Below are 24,021 nucleotides of genomic sequence, written 5' to 3'. Positions count from 1 at the left end.
TTTTGGAGGGGGGTACAGAGTTTCGCTCTTGCTGCCCAAGGTGGAATGCAGTGGCGCAATCTCAGCTCACTGCATCCTCCGCCTCCCGGGTTCACGCAGTTCTCCTGCCTCAGCCTCCCGAGATACTGGGATTACAGGCACGCGCCACCACGCCCAGCTCATTCTTTGTATTTTTAGTAGAGACAGGGTTTCACCACATTGGCCAGGTTGGTTTCGAACTCCTGACCTCAGGTGATCCACCCAGATCGGCCTCCTAAAGTGCTGGGATTACAGGCATGAGCCACCACGCCCAGCTCAAGTGCAGATATGCATGATTCCCTCTCCTCTGGGTACATACATAATAGGGATTGCTGGGTCCTACGGTGGCTCTATTTCTAACTTCTTTAGGAACTTCCATACTGCTTTCCGAAATAGCCGTACCAATCTACGTTCCCAATAGCATATAAGGGTTCTCTTTTCTCTGTATCACTGTCAACACGTGCTATCTCTTGTCTTTTCCATAACAACCATCCTAATAGGTGTGAGATGGTGTGTCACAGTGGTCTTAATTTGCATTTCCCTGACAATTACTGACTTATTAAGCACCTTTACAAATATTGGTTAGCCATTTTTATGTCTTCTTTGAAGAAATGTCTTATAAGGTCCTTACCCCCTTTTTAATCAGGTTATTTTTCTGCTACTGACTTCAAGTGTTCTTTATAAATTTTGAATATTAACTCCTTTTAAGATGCATGGTTTGCAAATAGTTTTTCACAGTCTATAGGGTGCCTTTTTATTTTGTTGATTGTTTTCTTTACTGTACACAAAGGCTTTTTGTTTCATGTAGTTCCATTTACTTATTCCTGCTTTTGAAGTTTGAGTTTTTGGTGTGAAATCCAAAAATCACTGCCATGAGCAATGTCAAGGAGCTTTCCTTAAACTTTCTTACAGTCTGGAAGGTTTCATACTTCCCATTTAGGTCTTTTGTCTATTGAGTCGATTTTTATGTATTGTCTAAGATAGGAATCCAATTTTACATGTGAAAATCCAGTCTTCCCAGTACCACTTATTGAAGAAACTATCTTTTCCCCACTGGTGCCCTTGTCAAAAATTAGTTAATAATGTATGTTTGAATTTATTTCTGGGCTCTCTATTCTGTTCCATTGGTCTATGTTTCTGTTTTTATGCCAGTACCATATGGTTTTGATTGCTTATAGCTTTGTTTATTTTAAACCAAGAAGTATGATGCCTACAATTTTCCCATTATCGCCTTCACTATTTGGGGTATTTTATAGTTCTTTACAAATTTTAGGATTGCTTTTCTATTTCTGTGAAGAATGCCACTGGAATTCTGATAGAGATTACGTATGAATCTGTACATTATTTTGAGCAGTATAACAATACTAATTCTTCCCATCCATGAAGCTCTCTAGACTCAAGAGATCCTCTCACCTCAGCCTCCCAAAGTGCTGAGATTATAAGCATGAGCCACAGCACCTAGCCAAGATTATTTTCTTAATTTCTTTTCTAGCTAGGCTATTATTTGTGTATAGGAATACTGCTGATTTTTGTATGCTGACCTTGTAGCCTGCAACTTTAATGAATTTATTAATTCTAACAGGTTTTTTTGTGAAATTTTGGAGGGGGTTCTACATATAAGATCATGTCATCTGCAAATAGAGATAATTGCACTTCTTCCTTTTCAATCTGGTTGTCTTTTATTTATTTTTCTTGTTTGATGTTCATTAGTGCTTCTAGTACTATGATGAATGGAACTGGCAAAAGCAAGCATCCCTGCCTTGCATTAAATATTAGTGGAAAACCTGAGTTGTTCCCTGTTGATTGTTAGCTATGGGGTTTTCCATATATGGTTTCTATTATATGGAGGAGCTTTCCTTTCACACCTAAACTGTTAAAGAGTTTTTATCAAGAAAGAATGTTCAACTTTTCCAAATGCTTTTTCTGCGTCAATCAAGGTGTTCATGTGATTTTCAGGTTTTATACTGCTAAGATGATCTATCACATTGATTAATGTGTATATATAAAGCCAGCCTCATGCCAGGAATAAATTCTACCTGGTCATGATGTATAATCTTTTTGATATGTATTGAATTCAGTTTCTCGAATTTTTTTGGAGGATTTCTGCATCAATGTTCAAAGATATTATTAGCCTATGGTTTTCTTTTCCTCTGGCGTCTTTGTCTGGCTTAGGCCTTGTAAAATGTGTTTGGTTCAGATTTTTATAGGAAGTAAGTTGGTATAAACACATGTATAATTACAATTTACTTGCAGACATTCAGCAACACTAAATTTCTAAATTAGAAAAAATAAATTGCAAAAATGACTAAGAGAAAATACAGTCATGTTACAGAACCACCTAATTGAAAGATTACCTCTTCTCACCAAAGTAAATGAATTATCAAAGCCATTCCAGAAATACAAAATGTAACAAGCAGTCATACAAGTAAAAAAAAAAAAAACAGTAAAAAACAGTAGATGCATAGATGGTTAGATGGAAAGGTGGATGGATGGAAGGATGGAAAGAATGGCTAGAGAAGGGTGAGTAAAGGGAGCAGGGAGAAAGGAGTCGGAGGCAGAGTATGGGAGGAGAGAGGAAGGAAGAGAGGAAGGGGGAGAGAAGAAAGAAAGGATGGGTTTTAGGGAATAGGGATAGCATAATAAGAAAGTTGATGTTTTGGGGTAAAAACCTTCAGAAACCAGTATAAACTTGGTTAGTTTGACTGTGAGCATCATAACCTTGGACTTAGAGCACAGATTTAGTTAGGCACTCCCTCCCCTTCTCACTTTGGTACATATAGGCTGCCCTTAATTTCCTATCACACTAAATTATTACTGTAATAAAATGTTTTCATAACTTGAATTCATTCTAGTCCAGTCAGATAAAGGGGGCATGCATGATCTGTATCTGTTTGGTCTGCGTCCAATTCACTACCAACAGAGAACCTGGCACATAAAATACAACTCCCACATAAATGTACTTGGAAATACCCAACAAGGCTCTCTCACCCTCCCATGATCTGCAGGAACTGCCTGTTCTCCCTTTGTGGGACAGGACCATGCTTCTCCTTGCTCTTTGCACGTTACATAAACTAACTCATTTAATTCTCATAACAAACCCATAATGTAAAAATTATTACTATCTCTATCCATATGAGAAAACCAAGGCAGAAAGAAGAAAGAACTTGATCAAGGTCACACAACTAGACAGTGGCAGGGTTAAGATAGGAAATCCAGCAGCTTGACTTCAGAGTCCACACTCTTTGTAATCATTCTGCGCAGCCTCCTGTGATTTCCCAATGCCTCCTGTGCTATTGTGTAGCTATTATGTATGTATGTATGGACATCTATTATGGTACTTACTCAGATTACCATTATTTTTCTTCTTCCTATAAAATATCTTACTCTAACATCTAACAAAAGGTCTAACACATGGCATATATTTAACCAAGGTTTCTAAATTAATAATGATTGAATGACCCTTACTTCTGTCTTTATGGGGCTTTCAAGATGCCTATAATTTTTAATTATGTTTTTATATTATATTAGTTTTGACATTTAATTCAAAGAATAATTTTGGGAAATGTTTGTATTTTACAGTCACCTCAAATATTTTCAGTTCAATATTATACCACAAAACCTGAAAGAAAAGAGAACATCCTATCATTAAAATAATTTTATTAGCTTACAAACGGTAAAACTGCCAGGCACGGTGGCTCACGCCTGTAATCCCAGCACTTTGGGAGGCTGAGGAGGGTGGATCACCTGAGGTCAGGAGTTCAAGACCATCCTGGCCAACATGGTGAAACCTCATCTCTTCTAAAAATACAAAAAACTAGCTGGACGTGGTGGCAGGTGCCTGTAATCCCAGCTACTCAGGAGGCTGAGGCAGGAGAATCACTTGAACACAGAAGACAGAGGTTGCAGCGAGCCGAGACTGCACCACTACACTCCAACCTGGGCGACAAGTGCGAAATTTCACCAAAAAAAAAAGGTAGAATTTTGAGGAACTGGTTGTTCCTCTAAATGGATGCTGGGAAAGTAGGTACCAATCTAGTTCCTTTACCAACAGAATTAACTTTGTACTCTAACAACAGGCAAAATGAAAATTACTATGAACATTAACAACCATACTTAATATTTAAGAGTATTGTATTAGCTCATTTCTGAAATTAAACTAGGATGCATATTTTGATTGCCCCTACTCCTAAAAAAAGCTACTCCTTCCCATATTTAAAAAGCAACTTCATTGCCATTGCTACATCTGCCATTTACAAGCCATGTGAAATAAGCAAAGACATGAAGTTTCCTTCTCCATAAAAATGAATGGATCAGAGGCAAGCCAAAGGTCTTTTCCAGCTATATTCCAAGTTTACTACTGTGTATAAAATTGAGACTATCCTTTAGCAGCCTGGTATGTCAAGAACGTAGAAATAACACTTTCAGTCAAAATAATGCAAGTTACTGAGATTTTTTTTTAAAAGCAAACCCCAATCAAGATTATAAAGGAAGCCACATTTTAAGAATATTACTTTGGATGAGTAATCATCACCTGTCTCCTACACTAAACCTCACAAGTTTCTTAAGACAGGCTCAATAGCCAATCTTGTGATTAATATAGCCCCCATAAGTAGCAAAGTACTAGGCAATTAGCAGCAATGTCTGTGGCATAAAGGAGATAAAATGATAGATGCATGCTCTGCAACTGCTCTAGTTTCCCAGCGTTAGCCTTAGCATGACATCCAAACTGTCTTGAGCTGGGAATTCCTACTGGACCCCGCATTAGACAAGACCCTAGTCTTGGCAGACCACTCTCATCTGGTGCTGGTACCTCCTCTCCCCAGTGGTAAATACCAAGTGCATCCTGACACCCTATCTCCCTGCATTCTCCACCTACCTCTCTATTCCCTGTCAAGCCTCCCCCCAAAACTTTCTGCTCCTCAGGAATCACTACCCCTAACTAATTTCGGGAAAGCAATATAGGTCTCACATATTGCCAGTTTCTGCACATGGTATTTATCCTGTGCCTCTGTATAATACTTTGTTTTCCTAAAGTTAGTTAAAAACAGGATCTTCTTTCCCTTTAATAGCTCTCTATATTCTCTTGTAGCATTCAGCCCTACAAACAAGCACCTAACAGTATTGATTGATCACTATGCTAATGCTTAACAGTTTAATTGAAGGCTTAAGCTGTTTTCTTTCCCAGAATTCTAGTATGATTTTTAGATTTCAATCACGTGCTAGTAAAAAGTGTTTTTCGATGTTGCTATTTTAAATTTGGTGTTTAATGGAAAAAAGAATATAGGTAGGATATACTTTGTTTCACATACCGCTCTTCTTCCATTCACTCAATGGCTAAACAAACCAAGGAATAATGCACTAAAAGTCTAAAGTGCCAAGATTTCACGATGCACTTACAACTGTCTCTAAAAACAAGGTGTACTTAAAAACATATCTATCATATTTTTAGCCAGGCCAACAAGGGCTAGCTAAATCTAACAGAGAGTACAATGACTAGGCTTGCTAAACTTGTACTATTCAGAAATACTTTCATTAATCAAAAATAATACATGACAAAGAAATCTAGATTAATAATACGTGATGGTCCTATTAAAACATAATTCAAGAGTCCTCTTTTACTTCCTGCCAATATGAAACAGACACAGTTCCAACATGATCCAGGCAAAAGAAATAGGAAACGGTGAATGATGTACCAAAAGAAAAAAAAAGTAAAAGCCCAATGGTTTAAATCACTCCCTACCACATGAAGTAAAAGTAGAACTTGGGACATTTCTAGTTTTAGGGAAATAAGTAAAAGAATGCAGTTCAGGGAAAGTCTGGCAGTTGCCAAAGAAGACAGAATAACCTTTTGCTTCCAAAGAGACTGATTAAAATTCAGGTTCCTTCTTGCATTCAAGCTTGCCACATGAGCTGAATGCAGGGAAAATAAATGAACTACAACAAGACTCACAGTAACTATGGAAACGTAAATTTGGAAAGTTAAATAATATTTCCTTTCAACATCCTGGATTCAAGTTCTAAATCAAAGAAAGGAAAGAAATCCTTATCAGGCTCCCTTTATCTGCTAGTAGGGCCCCAAAGTTCCCATCTTCTTTTAGTTTATTTCTGCTTCAGAAAAATTCCTACCCAAATGGTTCTGGAAATAAGAAAAAAGAGACACAGTAAAAAACAAGTGAAAAACATGGGTTCCAATAGGAGCCTCTGAAGATGAACTATCAATTACATACATACCATGAACAGGATGCATCAACTCTGTTTCACTTATGGCAGTGATGGATTTTTAAAGATTCAAATCAATTACCAAATCCTAGATGCTTTCTATAATCCAGTCATTGCACTGTTCCTCAGGATGCAGAGCATACTCCCCAGCCCATTCCTGTTCAGTCAGCTTTGTCTCCCACAGCATTCACCGCAAAGGATCTGTCAGAACTCACTGACATTAAATGGCATAGTTAACTAGTCAAAGGAACAAAGATCCCTAATCTTGTCATGATATACATGCTGTATCAATGACCAAAAACATGCCCTGCAGAAACTGGTGTCCACCTGACTTTAGAAATTTGACAAAACAAATTTCTACCAAGGAATGTAACATCATTTAGTGGAGTAATTATTACCAGAAAGGAAGTACTGGAATAGCATGCTGATGTGTTACCTAGAACTACCATCCTAATTTCTCTGATTTACTTCATCAAGCAGTAAGGTACGCTGCACCACTGAATACATCTCACTGAGATGACTCATGGAGTGCCAAATAAAGATACATTCTATTTATATTTTAAAACAAAACAAAAATATTGTTTTATATTTGTGTTTTTCCTTGAGTGATGGTACAAAAATCAGAATAAATAAAATGGAAACCTTGGAGGGAGGGGTTGTCAGGGATCCACTTAAATGGAAGCGGTGTGAATTTTTTCCAAATACCTTATCAGGCCACCACTGCAAATCTTCTCCTAGAGATACTGGACTTTGAACAGGTGTATTCTTCTTATCCAAGTTTGGCTCTCCTTCCTTGCTGGTAGAGCCCCTTTCATTATCAAATGAGGCTCCATCAAGCCACCTTCGTTCACGTAAACGTAAAACGGATTCACGTTCACGCAACAGCTCAGAGTCTCTCTCTAAGGGAAGAAGGAGAACTGGTATGCAATTGGGTCACACCAGTGGGATAAAAGTAAGCCACTCTCTAGTAAAGACCCTTCAGGATGCAACTAACAGCAGTTTATCTACTCATAAAAATTTATGTAAATGTATATCTAATAAGGCTGACATGCAACATTCAAAACATCAACCCTTTCAAGGGAATGTATAAAAATTATAACTAGTATTTTAAAAAATTAGAGGCAGACTTTTCTATGTTTCAACTACATGGTTTTAGAGCTGAACTGCTTTATTTTGAACTATATTTGGTTTTTTTAAAAGAATTTTAAATTGCTGGCTTGCATTAGAAATGCTTACTATGAATTCAATTTATATACTAGAAAATATACTCTCCTCATTTGTCTACTGGTGGGTTTAAAAAGCACATAAATTTAGAACTTCCACATGTTACACATATAAGCAAACTCAAAAAATGCATACATAGAAAAAACCCTAAAAAGGTTAAACTATGAATCCATTAATATAAGCTAAGTATAAAGTTTTTAAAAACCAAGCCCTTGTTTAGAGTAATTTTTATAGGACAGATTTTTATGAATAAGTCTCAAATTTTTTTGAGGAACCAGACAGTCTGTTTTTTTAAAAAGGAATCTTTATAAAATGATTTCCTTACCAAAATGCTTCCCATGGCTATTGGCCTACAAACTATCTAAAGCCAGTTTTTCTGAAGTTGCTCATATATTACTTTTTAAATAACATAACCAAAATAAACTTTCTAAGTATAGGATAAATAAGGATTAGAAACAATAATTAAATTGAACTATACAAAACTGCCATATATATAGGTCAAAAGTGGTCAAGTATTAGCTATTCCATATGATTCAAACTAAAAGTAATGCCTACATAGAATGAACATAGGAAAAGAGACATTTGGCCAGGTACGGTGGCTCATGCCTGTAATCCCAGCACTTTGGGAGGCCAAGGTGGGTGGATCACTTGAGGTCAGGAGTTTGAGACCAGCCTGACCAATATGGTGAAACCCTGTCTCTACTAAAAATACAAAATTAGCCTGGTGAGGTGGCGAATGCCTGTAATCTCAGCTACTTGGGAGGCTGAGGCAGGAGAATCACTTGAACCAAGGAGGCAGACTGCAGTGACCCAAGATCATGCCATTGCCCTCCAGCCTGAGCAACAAGAACGAAACTCCGTTTCAAAAAAGAAAGGCGGAGGGGAGGGGGGAAGAGACATTTAAAGGAGTTATTTATGTTAGATATGGAATATTTGAAAATATATTACTTGATACATTTAAGGCAGTAAAGTATGCATTTATTTTTGAATTCATAACGCTATTACATAGTGCATTCAATATATTAAAAGATCACCACAGATCTGTTATTTTAAAACTTTATTCCTAAGTACCAAAAGTATATGCAGCAAGCTCTCAATATAACATGGCATATTTTCCAGTTTAAAGTCAGTAAATACAGCTAATTTCTGTTATTTGAATCAAGTAGTTTTACATTCTGGAAAGTAAAAATATTGACAATTATAATGTAAACAAGCTATACACAAACATATACAGAGAAAGGCAGGATTAATTATTTCAAAATCTTTCTAACCTCTACCATGTACTGTATCTTTTAAGGATTTCAAACTTTTTTTTTTTTGAGAGAGAGTCTCGCTCTGTCTCCCAGGCTGGAGTGCAGTGGCACGATCTCAGCTCACTGCAAGCTCCGCCTCCTGGGTTTACACCATTCTCCTACCTCAGCCTCCCGAGTAACCGTGACTACAGGCACCCACCACCAGGCCAGACTAATTTTATTTGTATTTTTTTAGTAGAGATTGGGTTTCACTGTGTTAGCCAGAATGGTCTCCATCTCCTGATCTCATGATCCACCCACCTCGGCCTCCCAAAGTGCTGGGAATACAGGCATGAGCCATCATGCCTGGCCTCAAACTTCTGAAAATAGCATTTTAGGCTGGGCACAGTGGATCATGCCTGTAATCACAAAACTTTGGGAGGCTAAGACAGGCAGATCACCTCAGGTCAGGAGTTCAAGACTAGCCTGGCTAACACGGTGAAACCCAGTCTCTACTAAAAATACAAAAATTATCTGAGAATGGTCTCCATCTCCTGATCTCATGATCCACCCACCTCGGCCTCCCAAAGTGCTGGGAATACAGGCATGAGCCATCATGCCTGGCCTCAAACTTCTGAAAATAGCATTTTAGGCTGGGCACAGTGGATCATGCCTGTAATCACAAAACTTTGGGAGGCTAAGACAGGCGGATCACCTCAGGTCAGGAGTTCAAGACTAGCCTGGCTAACACGGTGAAACCCAGTCTCTACTAAAAATACAAAAATTATCTGAGCATGGTGGCAGGCACCTGTAATTTCAGCTACTCAGGAGGCTGAGGCAGGAGAATCTCTTGAACCCAGGAGGTGGAGGCTGCAATGAGCTGAGATCATACCACTGCACTCCAGCCTGGGCAACAGAGTGAAACTTTGTCTCCAAAAAAAAAAAAAGCTTTTTAATAAACTAAACATTTCTACACATTTAATATTGGTCCTAAACCCATTCTAGTAAGTTTTTTCACATTTCATTATTTTATCTAACCAGGATTTAAAATAAACAGATCACTTATTTTAAACAAATAAACTAAGACTTGTTTTCTGAATGCTGCATGTCACTGTAAAGTAGAATTCTGCTTTTAGTTCAGAATCCATATTCCTAATTAAAAACACATTTAGGTGAAGTCATAGTCCTTGACATCAATTCCACAATGTAAATAAGATCAACTCTAAAATACTATTGTGGCTCTTCAAAATAATAAATAATTTTAATGCTAAAGCATTCATAAAAAACTAATAATAACTGCAATATTAGAAGTTCAAATACAGTAAGTCGATTCTACCACTATCTTTCCATACAGCTAGCCTGCAACAATAATAAATAAATAAATAAATGCAAAATTACCTCGAGATGAGCCTAGCCTGGAAAGCGATGAACGACGAAAAGAAGGGTAACCAAAATAGCTAATGTCTTCAGAAAACATGGCATCCGCATCAATAATGACACTTGGGTGGGCAGAATGAATGTCAGCATCAAGGAGAGACATAAGATCCTCTATAAATAGAAACAAACATCACTGAAGGATACACACAAAGAGCATCTGTAGACTGCTGAAAGATCTCTAAAAATTAAAATACATTAAAAAACTAGGGACTGACATCACCTGACGAAAAACACAACTTATATTATTAACAAATATTTTAAAGAACACCAAATGCTTAAATGTTGCCTGAGCTACTCACCACATAATCACAAGAAAGATAGATCACTTGTTAAGATATAACACTTGTGGCCGGGCGCAGTGGCTCACGCCTGTAATCCCAGCACTTTGGGAGGCCGAGGCTGGCAGATCACGAGGTCAGGAGATGGAGACCATCCTGGATAACTCGGTGAAAAACCATCTCTATTAAAATACAAAAAACTAGCCAGGCGTGGTGGCGGATGCCGGTAGTCCCAGCTACTCAGGAGGCTGAGGCAGGAGAATGGTGTGAACACAGGAGGCAGAGCTTACAGTGAGCTGAGATCACGCCACTGCACTCCAGCTTGGGTGACAGAGCAAGACTCCGTCTCAAAAAAATAAAAAATAAAAAAAAAAAAGATACAACACTTGTGACATCACAGAGATAAGATAGTCAAAATGTAGTTCAGTTATTACATATTTTCAGTAATAAGGGCATCAAAAAACAATACTGTAGAGTCATGTGTCATCTAGTTATAAAGCTATGCACATACAGCCACGTCTTTGTTGGGATCAAGCACAAATCCACTGAGCAAAAACACTTCCCCATTTTCCCTTAAAAGAAACTTTACAATCAAGCAGCTCTACAGTGAAAAATATCTACCACCTTGAAAAGAATACTCAGAAAAGTCTACGTACTTTAAATTCCATTCCCCAGTCCAAAGAGCTCTCCAGCACTGAGAAAAACATGACAGTGATCCACTAACCTCCAGGCAAATAAGATTCGCTGGCTGTATCATCCCCATCATCTCCATCTTCATCATCCCGGCTAAGTAAATTATTTACAGCAAGGTTCACATCAAGATTTGTTCGCTGAAGTTCTCGAATAATGACACTTCTGGATTTGCCTTGTAAAACAACTTGGGCCTGAAATAAAAAATAAAAAGAAGTGCTATGGTAATTTTCTTTTGATTAAATTCTTTATCAAAATCAGCTTTCTAGGACAGGGCGTGGTGGCCCAAGCCTGTAATCCCAGCACTTTGGGAGGCCAAGGCGGGCGAATCACTGAGGTCAGGAGTTTAAGACCAGCCTGGCCAACATGGCGAAACCCCGTCTACACTAAAAAATACAAAAATTAGCTGGGTGTGCTGGCTACACCCGTTAATTCCAGCTACTTGGGAGGCTGAGGCATGAGAACTGCTTGAACTCAGGAGACAGAGGTTGCAGTGAGCTGAGATCAAGCCACTGACTCCAGCCTGGGCAGCAGAGTGAGACTCCCTCTCAAAACAAAACAAAACAAAACAAAATAAACTTTATAGGATCAAAATAGAAAAAGTTATTTCAGAATTCATGATATGAGTCATGACTACAACCCACATATTCAGTAAAACCTCACCTTGTCCTGTTGTCTGACATTAAGTGTTCTACAAGATCCATACCTGTGAAATCAGCTCCTCTGGAATGACAGATGCTGGAATAACTGGCTGGGGCTGACTGCCCAAAAGCCCAGACCCTCGATCCCGTCCTGTCCGAATAACTCGAGTCTGCCGCCGGGAATCTCGAGCTCCAGCTGACGACCTACCAGAGGATCCTCCACCACTTCCACCCACTCCAGAACTCCAGCGGCTTCTAAATATTGGAGAATTTATAAAATTAGCATTTTTAAACAACCATTCTGGTGGCTTGGGTCTCATTATTATTTTCAGCTAAAATAAAGTTATTTGTCTAAATGACATAACATGTTACGTAGTGTTTTGACAAAAGAATAAGGTAATAAAACTGGGCTTTAAAATAATAATACTGTTTTTTAAAGAAATGGGATCTTGCTATGTTGCCCAGGCTGGAGAGCAGTAGTTATTCACAAGTACAAACAAAATACACTACAGCCTAGAACTCCTGGGCTGAAGTGATCCTCCTGCCTCAGCCTCCTGAGTAGCTGGGGACCATAGGCATGCACTAAGATACCTGACAACTGTCCCAATTTTTTTGTGTTTTTGAGATGAGGTCTTGCTATGTGGGCCAGGCTGGTCTCAAAACTCCCGGGCTCAAGCAATCTTCCCATCTCAGCCTCCTGAGTAGCCAGGATTACAGGTGTGTACTACCATGCCCAATCCAATTTTTTTAATGCTTAAATATAACTTCACTTTTTATAAAGATAAACATCACACTTTTGCATCCTTGAGACAGGGTCTCCCTCTGTCACCCAAGCTGGGGTGCAGTGGCAAGATCTTGGCTCACTGCAACCTCTGCCTCTGCCTCCTGAGTAGCTGGGATTACGGGTGTGGGCCACCCCATAGCCTTGCTTTTTTTTTTTTTTTTTTTAAAGCCTGGCTAATTTTCATATTTTTAGTAGAGACGGGTTTTCATCATATTGGTCAGGCTAGTCTCCCAAACTCAGGTGATCTGCCCACCTTGGCCTCCCAAAGTCCTGGGGAAATAATTTTTTAAAGCTACCTATGTATTTTTAATCACAACTATAAAATGAACACATCGGCCAGGCATGGTGGCTCAAACCTGTAATTCCAGCACTTTGAGAGGCCAAGACAGGTGGATCACGAGGTCAGGAGTTCAAGACTAGCCTGGCCAACCTGGAGAAACCCTGTCTCTACTAAAATACAAAAATTAGCTGTGCATGGTGGCACGTGCCTGTAATCCCAGCTACTCCGGAGGTTGAGGAAGGAGAACTGCTTGAACCAGGACCCGGGAGACAGAGGTAGCAGTGAGCCAAGATTGCGCCACTGCACTCCAGCCTGGGCAAAAGAGCAAGATTCTGTCTCAAAACAAATAAATAAAATAAAATAAAATAAATAAATAAAATAAAAGGAACACATCTTGCCTTTGCATGAAAGACCTATCAGGCTTAACTACCAACGTTGTTACACAAAAACTAAAATTCAGAGTTTAGAATTCAGTGCTTCCCATGAAATAAACATTCATTTGCTAAGATAGTACTGCATTAATATTCAGCACTATCAACCACCTTGTCCAAGAGGGAGCTGCTATTTAAATATGGTAATTTTTTCCTGTGAGAAAACAACTTAGAAAGGGCATGACATCTACATCTTCGCTTACTGCCCAAACATGAACATTAAGAAGATTCAAATCAAGTCATCTAGATAACCATGACTGCCTTCTGTACTTAATCACATCTTAAACAAAATAGTCACACAAGTCACTTCAGCTTTTTAAATTAGGGCAGCGTCTGTTCTCTTCAAAATGAATCTAATACTTGGAGATCATTTGACCTAGAGAGAAGTATTTTACTCTCAATTCCTACTGTACTGGCTGCCTAAGGCTGAAACCTTCAAACTCCCAATGCAAACAGACTTCATTTCAATTTGATTTTCCAAACCATTTCCCCCCTTTAAAAGTTTGGAATACATTAACCAATAATGATTCTCAAATCAGTATACATTAAACTTCCATGGTTTCTCCTCTCACTTGACTGGAAAGCCCAATCTCTGGCTAAACAAAAAAACTGTTTAAATAGTTTCCTCAGTAAAATGAAAAAATAAAGCTAGAGAAGCTGTTGTCATCCTTTTGATGGGCTTCTGTACTTGCTGATGCATACTACCAATTCATGTTTATGCAGTATTTGTATTTATAGCCTAAGAACTGCCCAAGATAACTTTGGAGAAAAGCAATATAGTGCATCCTCAAGGCTGCAGTATGAAACAGCATTTATTTCAGTTAATAAATGTCATGTTTAAATAACTGTTCATTAAAAAGCACATTATGTCAACAAAAAAAGGAAATTAAAAAAACAATCCAGGCTGGGTATGGTGGCTCACACCTGTAATCCCAACACTTTGGAAGGCCCAGGAGGGAGGATTACCTGAGCCCAGAAGTTTGAGATCAGCCTAGGCAACATGGCAAGACCCCATCTCTACAAAAAATAAAAAAATTAGCCAGCCATGGTGGCACTCACATGTAGTCCCAGCAGGGAGGCTGACGTGGGAGGATGGCTTGAGCCCAGGAGGCGGAGGCTGCAGTGAGCCATGATTGTGCCACTGCACTCCAGCCTTAGCTACAGATCAAGACTCTGTCTCACAGAAAGAGACAAGAGGAGAGAGGGATAGGGGAGAGGGGAGACAGAAGAGTAAAGGGGGAAAGGGGACAGGAAGGGAGACGGAGAGGAAAGAAAAAAGAAAACAAGCCCCACTTAACAGTGGCATCAAAAAGAATAAAGTACTTAGGAATAAAACCTAAGACTTATAACCTGAAAAGTAGAAAACACTGCTGAAAGAAATTTAAAGACGACACAGATAAGAAAGGTGTCTTGGGTTCATGAATTGAAAGACTGAATATTGCTAAGATGTCTACACCACCCAAAGCATTCAACACAATCCCTATCAAAATCCCAATGACTCTTCTTCTTTAGCAAATAAAAAATTAGCTGAGCATGGTGGCTCATGTCTGCAATCCCAGCACTTTGGGAAGCCAAGGCGGGAGGATCATTGGAGGCCAAGGTGGGAGAATCGCTTGAGCCCCGGAGATCCAGAACAGCCCTGGCAACACAGCGAGACCTGTCTCTAGAAAAAAATCAAAACATTAGCCAGGCATGGTGAAATGTGTCAATGGTCTCAGCTATGCCGGAGACTAAGGCAGGCAGAATGCTTGAGCCCAATAGGTTGAGGCTTCAGTGAGCCATCCATGTTTGTGCCACTGCATTCCAGCCTGGGTAACACAGCAAAACCTTGTCTTAAAAACAAAACAAACACAAAAAAAGAAATGAAAGGTTTGTCCCTAAAAATTCACATGGAATCTCAGGCAAGCTCAGACAGCCAAAACAGTTTTGAAAAAGAACAAAGTTGAAGGATTCACACTTCACAATTTCAAAGCATATAACAAAGCTAAAGTATTTAAAACAGTATGAGTTGGGGATAACGACAAAAAAGACCAATGAAACAAAATGGAACACAGAAATAAACCCTCATATATATGGCCAAATTATCTTCCACAGGTGCTAAGACCACTTAGGGGGGAAAAAAATGGTCTCTTCAACAAGTTGTGCTGGGAAGAATGGATATCCACATGCAAAAGAATGAAGTTGGCCGGGCGCAGTGGCTCAAGCCTGTAATCCCAGCACTTTGGGAGGCCAAGGCGGGCGGATCACGAGGTCAGGAGATCGAGACCATCCTGGCTCACACGGTGAAACCCCATCTCTACTAAAAATACAAAAAAAAAATTAGCCGGGCGAGGTGGTGGGCGCCTGTAGTCCCAGCTACTAGGGAGGCTGAGGCAGGAGAATGGCGTGAACCCGGGAGGCGGAGCTTGTAGTGAGCTGAGACTGCGCCACTGCACTCCAGCCTGGGCGACAGAGCAAGACTCCGTCTCAAAAAAAAAAAAAAAAAGAATGAAGTTGAACCCTTATCTTACATTATATACAAAAATTAACTCAAAATGAATTAAAGACCTTAGCATAAGACCTAAAATGATAAAACTCCTAAAAGAAAACATAAGGGAAAAGCTTCACAGACTTGGTGATTATTGCTTAGATATGATGCCAAAAAACACAGGCAACAAAAGCAAAAATAAACAAATGGTACTACATCAAACTTTAAAACTTTGTGTATCAAAGGACACATTCAACAGACAACCTACAGAATGAGAGAAAATATTTGCAAATCATATATCCAGTAAGAGGATAACATCCAGAATATATAAATAACTCCTACAACTCAACCATAAAAAATTAAATAACCTGATGAAAAAATGGGCAAAGGACTTGAAACGACATTTCTCCAAACATGATATATAAATGGCCAACAAGCATATGAAAAGATGTTTAACATCATTAATCATCAGAGAAATCCAAACCAAACCACAACGAGATATCAACTAATACTGATTAGGATGGCTACTATCAAGCAAAAAAAAAAATATATTACAAGTGTTGCGAGTATGTGTAGAAACTGGAACCCATGTGCACTGTTGGTGGGACTGTGAAATGGCACAACCACTTTTGGAAAACAATATGGAGATTTCTCAAAACATTAAAAGAACTACCATATGATCCACAGTTGCACTTCTGGTATACATTCAAAATAATTGAAACCAGGGTCTTAAAGATACTTGCAAATCCATGTTCAAAGCAGCATCATTCACAATTGCCAAGTAGTAGAAGCTACCCAAGTGTCCAACAAAATGTGACACATACATACAACAGATTATTATTCAGCTTTTAAAAGGAAGGAAATCCTATCACATGCTACAACATGGATGAACTTTCAGAACATTATGCTAACTGAAATAAGCCTGTTACAAAAAAAAAAAATCTCAATAGTTCCACTAATATGAGTCATCTTAAGTAGACATTCACAGAAACAAAGTAGAATTGGTGGCTACCAGGGACTAGAGAGAAAGAAAAAAACAGTAGTTGTTATTTAACGGGTATAAAGTTCCAACTTCACAAGATGAAAAAAGTTCGAGAAAGCTGTTTCACAACAGTGTGGACACACTTAACACTACTAAACTGTATACTTAAAAATGATTATAATGGTAAATTTTATGGTTTTGCAATTAAATTTTAAATTCACTTAAAACTGAAGTTGTATTAAAGAAACTACTACTCTAGAAAGTAGACATGTTTTCAAGTTAGATATTAAAACAATTATGCATCAGAAAACAACACACAACCAATGAAACACAAATAGGGAATAAAATCAACCACTAATCAACTACTTGTGCGCCTACAGTCCCAGCTACTTGGAAGGCTGAGGCAGGAGGACTGCTTGAGCCCAGGAATTTGAGGCTGCAGTGAGCTATCAACACACTACTGCACTACAGGCTGGGTGGCAGAGTGAGACCCTGTCTCTAAAAGAAGTTTCGTAAATTGTTTTTAAAATTAGCCATTGGCCAGGCATGGTGGCTCACGCCTGTAATCCCAGCTCTTTGGGAGGCTGAGGTGGGCAGATCACTTGAGGTCAGGAGTTCAGGACCAGCCTGGCCTATATGGTGAAACCTCCATCTCTATTAAAAATACAAAAATTAGCCAGATGTTGTGGTGGGCGCCTGTAGTCCCAGCTACTTGGGGGGACTGAGGCAGGAGAATCACTTGAACCCAGGAGACAGAGGTTACAGCAAGCCGAGATCGCACCACTGCACTCCAGCCTGGGTGACAAAGTGAGACTCCGTCTACAACAACAACAACAACAAAAATCAACTATTAAATCAGCACTTTTACATTATAGTTTCCTGTGAGTTTTTTTTTTTTTTGAGACGGAGTCTTGCTCTGTCGCCCAGGCTGGAGTGCAGTGGCACGACCTCGGCTCACTGCAAGCTCCACCTCCCGGGTTCACGCCATTCTCCTGGCTCAGCCTCCTGAGTAGCTGGGACTACAGGCGCCCGCCACCGCGCCCGGCTTATTTTTTGTATTTTTAGTAGAGACGGGGTTTCACCGTGGTCTTGATCTCCTGACCTTGTGATCCGCCCACCTCGGCCTCCCAAAGTGCTGGGATTACAGGCTTGAGCCACCGCGCCCGGCCTCCTGTGAGTTTTAAAGACTAAATCTTTCAGGAAAAACTATCTACAGGCATTTTTAAAAACATTCAAGAGCTAAAATATATAAATTATTTCAATGTGAAAACAGGAAAAACCACATTAAAGAGTCTTAAAATCATATAATTATAACTATATATACCAGTTTACCTATGATAGTGCCCGTTTAAGCCTATTGGTTAAGCCTAATCATTAATTTCACTCAAAAACATCCCTGTTCAGACAATAAATTATATGGCCATCATAGATAAAAGGGAAGACTCGATGCTTTCACTAAGAAATCCATTACCAATTTTTTCCACAAGCAAGTACTATTACAAGCCTGATCAGAAATAGCATCCAAGTACACATCTGCTCCTGGGCAGACCTTACAGGCATCTCAAACTCAAATCTCCATGGGAGGGAGATAAGATATGTAAACAAGGGAAGCCAAGATAACAGGGAAGACAGGAGTGACTTATCTGCCTATCTAAAAACACTCAAATTATTTTCTTTAAGCACTGTTGATTAAATCCATTGCACCACCAGCAGCTGCCAGTTTACAATCTCTGCTACCCAAGTCCTCGATTGAGTTTAAAGACAACCGTCAAAATATCTCTCTGGTTTCTCCATTCACCTGACTGTTACCATAGAAAATACAGGTATTCCCACTCTGGCCTGCCATGTGCAGTGTTTTCTCCCATCAGAATCCAAACCACCTACCAGTTGCCATACCTCAATCACCCCTGAACATTCCTCTAACCAGCTCACTATCTATATAAAGATTAATGTGTTAAACTAAGCATATTCTAATAGAGGTCTATTGGTAGTCACAAAAGACAGTATTGGAATCAGCTGATTTCTTTTATCTATAATTACAGTGAGCAACGTAATTTTTAATGCTACACTAAAAAATACTGGGAAAACTTGTTTCTACTTTCTGTGGTTTGCTTATCAAATTAATCCTACCATTTTGATCCCATTACACAGTTCTCAAGGTACACAGAATGACTCAAAATGAACTAAGGGTATCATACCTAGTATGCAATTAGTCCACAGTTTGCAAACTTAAAGCCCATGGGTCTTGTTCATAAAGGTGGCTGGTTTAAAACGTGTATGTATCATCAAAAACAAGAAGAGTCTGAGAAACGGTCACAGTCAAGAGGAATCTAATGAGAAATGGTGACTAAATATAATACGGAGTCCTGGATGGGATCTTAGAACAGAAAAAGGACATTACAAAAAACTAAGGAAATGTGAACAACCTATAGACAACTTTAGAATCATTCATTGTAACAAATGTACCATACTAACATAAGATTTTAGTAATAGTAGAAACTAGACATGGGGTACATGGGAACTCTCAATACGATGTTTGAAATTTTTTTGTCAATCTAAAACCAAAGGCTGGGGTCACACCTGTAATCCCAGAACTTTGGGAGACCAAGGTGGGCAGATCTTGAGCTCAGGAGATCAAGATCAGTCTGGGCAACCTGTCAAAACCCAGTCTCCACAAAAAAATAATTAGCCGGGCATGGGTGGCACCCAGCTACCTGGGAGGCTGAGGTAGGAGGATGGCTTGAGCCCAAGAGGTGGAGGTTGCAGTGAGCCAAAATTATGCCACTGCATTCCAACCCAGATGACAGAGCCAGATCCTGTCTCCAAAAAAAAAAAAACCCTATCCTAAAATAGTTTAATTTTTAAATGTGCATACACATGCGTGCACACACACATTTGAATGATGTGACTGTGTGTATTTATTTCCATGAAAATATCAGTTACTACCAATATTTAAGATAAGAGATTACCACACAATCCAGATTTGCAAGTTTTCTTGGGACAAAATAAGGCAGGGAGGGGCACACGGATTTGAATTTGCCAACCGTGGCCCTGTATTTTCCTACAGCCAAAACCAGTTTACCAGCTGCCTCCTTTAAAAACAGGGAATCCAGTTTGTCAGAATCCTGCTACAAACTATCTTACCTACCTGGCGGGGGCTTCAACTATTTGCAAGTAAAAATATACATTTCAATTCATGTGCTATTAGCTCAGAGTAAACCCTAAAGGAATGAATATGGTAGCTCAAATCAACGAAAAGCAGCTTATACCTATCATCTATTGTTCAACGGTCACAAGTAACAGAATAGAACTTTTGATACTAACAGGTCCATATTCACCTTACTATTTATTAAACACAAATAAACTCCCTTCTCTTCCCCAAATAAATCTGGTGCTCTTACCCTTAAGCAGGTTTAAAATGAGTTTAACAAAAATATCTAGGAGATTTTTTAAATACCTTGCAGGATAAACTTGAATTATTAAAGAAAAAAAACAGTAGCAGCTAGAAATCTTTAGCACACAAATCTGACAATTAGCAAAATCTTCTAAGGAAAAAGCATTAAATGGACCAGTATGTATTCCTAAAAATAATCAGTCAAAATAAGTGATCAATTCCCAATTATCCATGCTGGTCGGGCATAGTGGCTCACACCTGTTATCTCAGCACTTTGGGAAGCTGGAGCAGGTAGATTGCTTGAGGTCAGGAGTTCAAGACCAGCCTGGGCAACATGGCAAAATCTGCTCTACCAAAAATATAAAAATTAGCAGGGTGTGGTGGGGCATGCCTGTAGTGGGTCAAGATCACATTACTGCACTCCCGCCCAGGCAATAGAGGGAGATCCTGTCTCTCAAAAAAAAAAAAAAATCCACGCTAAAAAACTGTACCAATAATCCCAACTCTTTCAAACGTGGCTCTCAAAGAGACCGCTCACTCCCTGATCCAGGACAACTCCCAGCAGCAAAAGTGAGCAGGCGCGGACTCTGCAGGATGGGAGTGGGGACCAAGGTCTCTGGGGACAGTCTCTTTCATATTGGATTGTATTTAGTAAATTTGTGGTTTAAAGACTCCCCTTTGAGAACTCAAGATCTGCCTGTCCTAGATTCCCTAATACATGTTATAAATTGCAAGCCTCTTTAAAATTAATTGTGATTAACACAGAAATTGAAAAACAAAAAAGAGCACCATACAAATCAAGGAAACACATTTATTATAAAGGAAAATATGTGTGACTGTAAAAAAATTTGATTTACAAAATAACTTAATCACAATTTCACCTTCAACAAACTGCAAACAATTTTTTCATACAGCCCAAGAGAAACAATCAGAATTTAAGTGCTTACACTTTGTAAACATCTGCAAACTCAAATATAACTAAACAAATCACTGGCATCAAGTTGGTCAGGAGGTACTATATGACACTTTACAGTATTGCAATCATGGACCTAATGCTTAAAGAACGCTTACACAGTCTGTTCTGGCAGAGAGAACAGAGGCACAAAGAGGGGGTTACGGGGAGTGTAAGTAATGGGTAAGGGGACTCAGAAAACCAACGATTCTGTCTGCATTTTAAAGTCTTAAAATTAGCCCTAATCTCCTTCAGAGTAGGTCTACAGAGGTTTTATTCAAACTCAAGTATACTCCTTTATTACTATATCTGTTGTATATTTTTATTAACAAAGTCACAAAATTCCAGCGTTCTACTTCAGTCATTCTGCCACACATTCTATCATAATTGGTTATTTCCAAGTTTTAAAAGGATTTAAGTCTAAGACAATTTGAGCAACATAGTAAGGTAAATGTGTTATAAACCAGAGAATAAAACAAATATCCATGAGACCATAATGATGTAAATAACATAAGAGAAAAAGAAAGAAAATAGAATAAAAAATAAGGCCAGGCACAGTGGCTGACACCTGTAATCCTAGCACTTTGGGAGGCCAAGGAGGGCAGATCACTTGAGGTCAGGAGTTCAAGACCAGCCTGGCCAACATAGTGAAACCGTCTCTACTAAAAATACAAACGTTAGCCAAGCATGGTGGTGCGCGCCTGTAATCACAGCTACTCAGGAGTCTGAGGCACGAGAATCACTTGAACCCAGAAGCAGTGGTTGCGGTTGAGCTGACATCACGCCACTGCACTCCAGCCTGGGCGACAGAGTGAGACTCTGTCTCAAATTAGATAAATAAATAAATAATAAAAAAAGTAAAGAAATGGGGTAGAGGAGGGAAAGTTCTTCCTTACAGTTGAATTCCAATTAATAAATGTAAAAGAAATGATGAGAATCTTTTTAAGAAATCACCATTTGGCCAACACCACAGTAGCAACTGATTCAGACAAAAAAAGAATCATCAACAAATGTTAAACTCAGTGAGCAAAAGTATGATGAGAAATAGGATATTTGCAGAGTCACAAAGTATCTCCCCACAAAATACATATTAATGAAAAATAGGAAAATAGTTAACTTTATAGTGGAGAAACAGGTAAACAGCATCTTAACTAATCACAAGACACCTCCTTTCCAGTAATAAAACGACAGTAACATCACATGCCACCTGATATGATGCACTGAAAAGGGCACATCATCACTTCTGCGGTATTCTTGCAAAAAATGTATCACTTAAGTTTAATCACGAGAAACGACAGACAAATCCAAACATTCTACAAAATAACCACTGGTTTTTCAAACTCATCAGGGTCGGAAAGATAAAAACAGAGGATCTGGCCCGGATTAGAGGTAACTAAAGAAGCATGGCTGCCTGCAGAACATAGTGAGAGACGCTGTCTCTACAAAAAATTTAAAAATTACCTACAAAGAAAATTTTAAAGTTAGCCACGTGTGGTGGTGGCCCATGCCTATGGTCCTAGCTACTTGAGAGGCTGAGGCAGGAGGATTGCGTTAAGTCCAAGAGTTCAAGGTTACAGTGAGTTATCATTGTGCCACCGCACTCCGGCCTGGGCAACAGAACAAGATCCTACCACTATTTTAAAAAAAAAAAAGCAGCAGCAGCAGCATGACAACTCAACGCAACTGGGATCCTGGACTGAATCCTAGACAAAAGGGTATTAGTGGACAACTGGAGAAATTTAAATAAACTCTATATATTAAGCAATGATCAATGTTAATTTCTTGGTTTCAATAAGATGATTATGTAAATGTAAACCATTAACATTTAGGGAAGCTGGGTGCAACATATACAGAAATTCTTTGTGCTATTTTTGTAAACTTTCTTTAAGGTCAAATTATTTCAAAATGAAAAGTAAAATTTAAAAATAAATAAGAGTAGGCCAGGTGCAGTGGCTCAGGCCTGTAATCCCAGCACTTTGGGAGGCCAAGATGGGTGGATCACCTGAGGTCCAGAGTTCAAGACCAGCCTAGCCAAAATGGTGAAACCCCATCTCTACTAAAAATACAAAAATTAGGTGGGCGTGGTGGCACACACCTGTAGTCCCAGGTACTTGGGAGGCTGAGGCAGGAGAATCACTTGAACCCGGGAGGCAGAGGTTATAGTGAGTCGAGATTACGCCACTGCCCTCCAGTCTGGGTGACAAGAGACTCTGCCTCAAAAAAAATTAAAAATTAAAAATTAAATAGAGTATAGGATTAGGAACAAATGCCAGTATATAAACTGACAAGCAAAACCTGGAATGAGCAGACTTTTACTGTAAAGGGCCAAATCATAAATAGTTTATGCTTTGGAAGCTAGTCTGTCCCAACTACTCATCTCTGCTATTATAGTACAAAGACAGCCACAGATAATAAGTATGGTTGTCTTTCAATAAAAACAGGGGTGGCTAGATTTGGCATGCAGGCTATACTTTACTGATCCTTGAACTAAACAAAAAAATGTTCATCTTTAAGAAAGGTACTAGGCCGGGCGCGGTGGCTCAAGCCTGTAATCCCAGCACTTTGGGAGGCCGAGACGGGTGGATCACGAGGTCAGGAGATTGAGACCATCCTGGTCTACACGGTGAAACCCCGTCTCTACTAAAAAATACAAAAAACTAGCCGGGCGAGAGGGCGGGCGCCTGTAGTCCCAGCTACTCAGGAGGCTGAGGCAGGAGAATGGCGTAAACCCGGGAGGCGGAGCTTGCAGTGAGCCGAGATCCGGGCACTGCACTCCAGCCTGGGCGACAGATAGAGACTCCATCTCCCAAAAAAAAAAAAAAGAAAGGTACTATTTGGCAACGGTGTAACAGGTAATACTTACTCTTAAAAATAATCAAAATGTTTCCAGTTTTATCACATGAAATAAAATTTCATGTTATTACATGCTACTTTCAGAATTCTTTATCATACACTGTGTGCCTAGGACCATTAAAAGAGCACATATAACATT

At 39.2% G+C, this 24,021-nt stretch overlaps 1 protein-coding gene across 1 annotated transcript in view; it reads right to left on the bottom strand.

The window, feature by feature from the left end:
• Positions 1-24,021, bottom strand: part of UBR5 (ubiquitin protein ligase E3 component n-recognin 5) — a 104,622-nt gene that overhangs the window by 77,434 nt on the left and 3,167 nt on the right. The window contains exons 5-8 of the mRNA XM_011931405.1: positions 11,805-11,994; positions 11,133-11,292; positions 10,092-10,241; positions 6,943-7,154 (exon numbers count right to left, since the gene is read on the bottom strand). Coding sequence (XP_011786795.1) covers positions 6,943-7,154; positions 10,092-10,233 — 354 coding nt within the window. The 5' untranslated portion in view covers positions 10,234-10,241; positions 11,133-11,292; positions 11,805-11,994. The remainder of the gene's footprint in view (positions 1-6,942; positions 7,155-10,091; positions 10,242-11,132; positions 11,293-11,804; positions 11,995-24,021) is intronic.

Source organism: Colobus angolensis, unplaced genomic scaffold (genome assembly GCF_000951035.1).
Source record: "Colobus angolensis palliatus isolate OR3802 unplaced genomic scaffold, Cang.pa_1.0 Scaffold121, whole genome shotgun sequence".
Classification (NCBI taxonomy): domain Eukaryota; kingdom Metazoa; phylum Chordata; class Mammalia; order Primates; family Cercopithecidae; genus Colobus; species Colobus angolensis.
The sequence above is the reverse complement of the archived record's forward strand: the minus strand, read 5'-3'. Positions and strand labels throughout refer to the sequence as shown.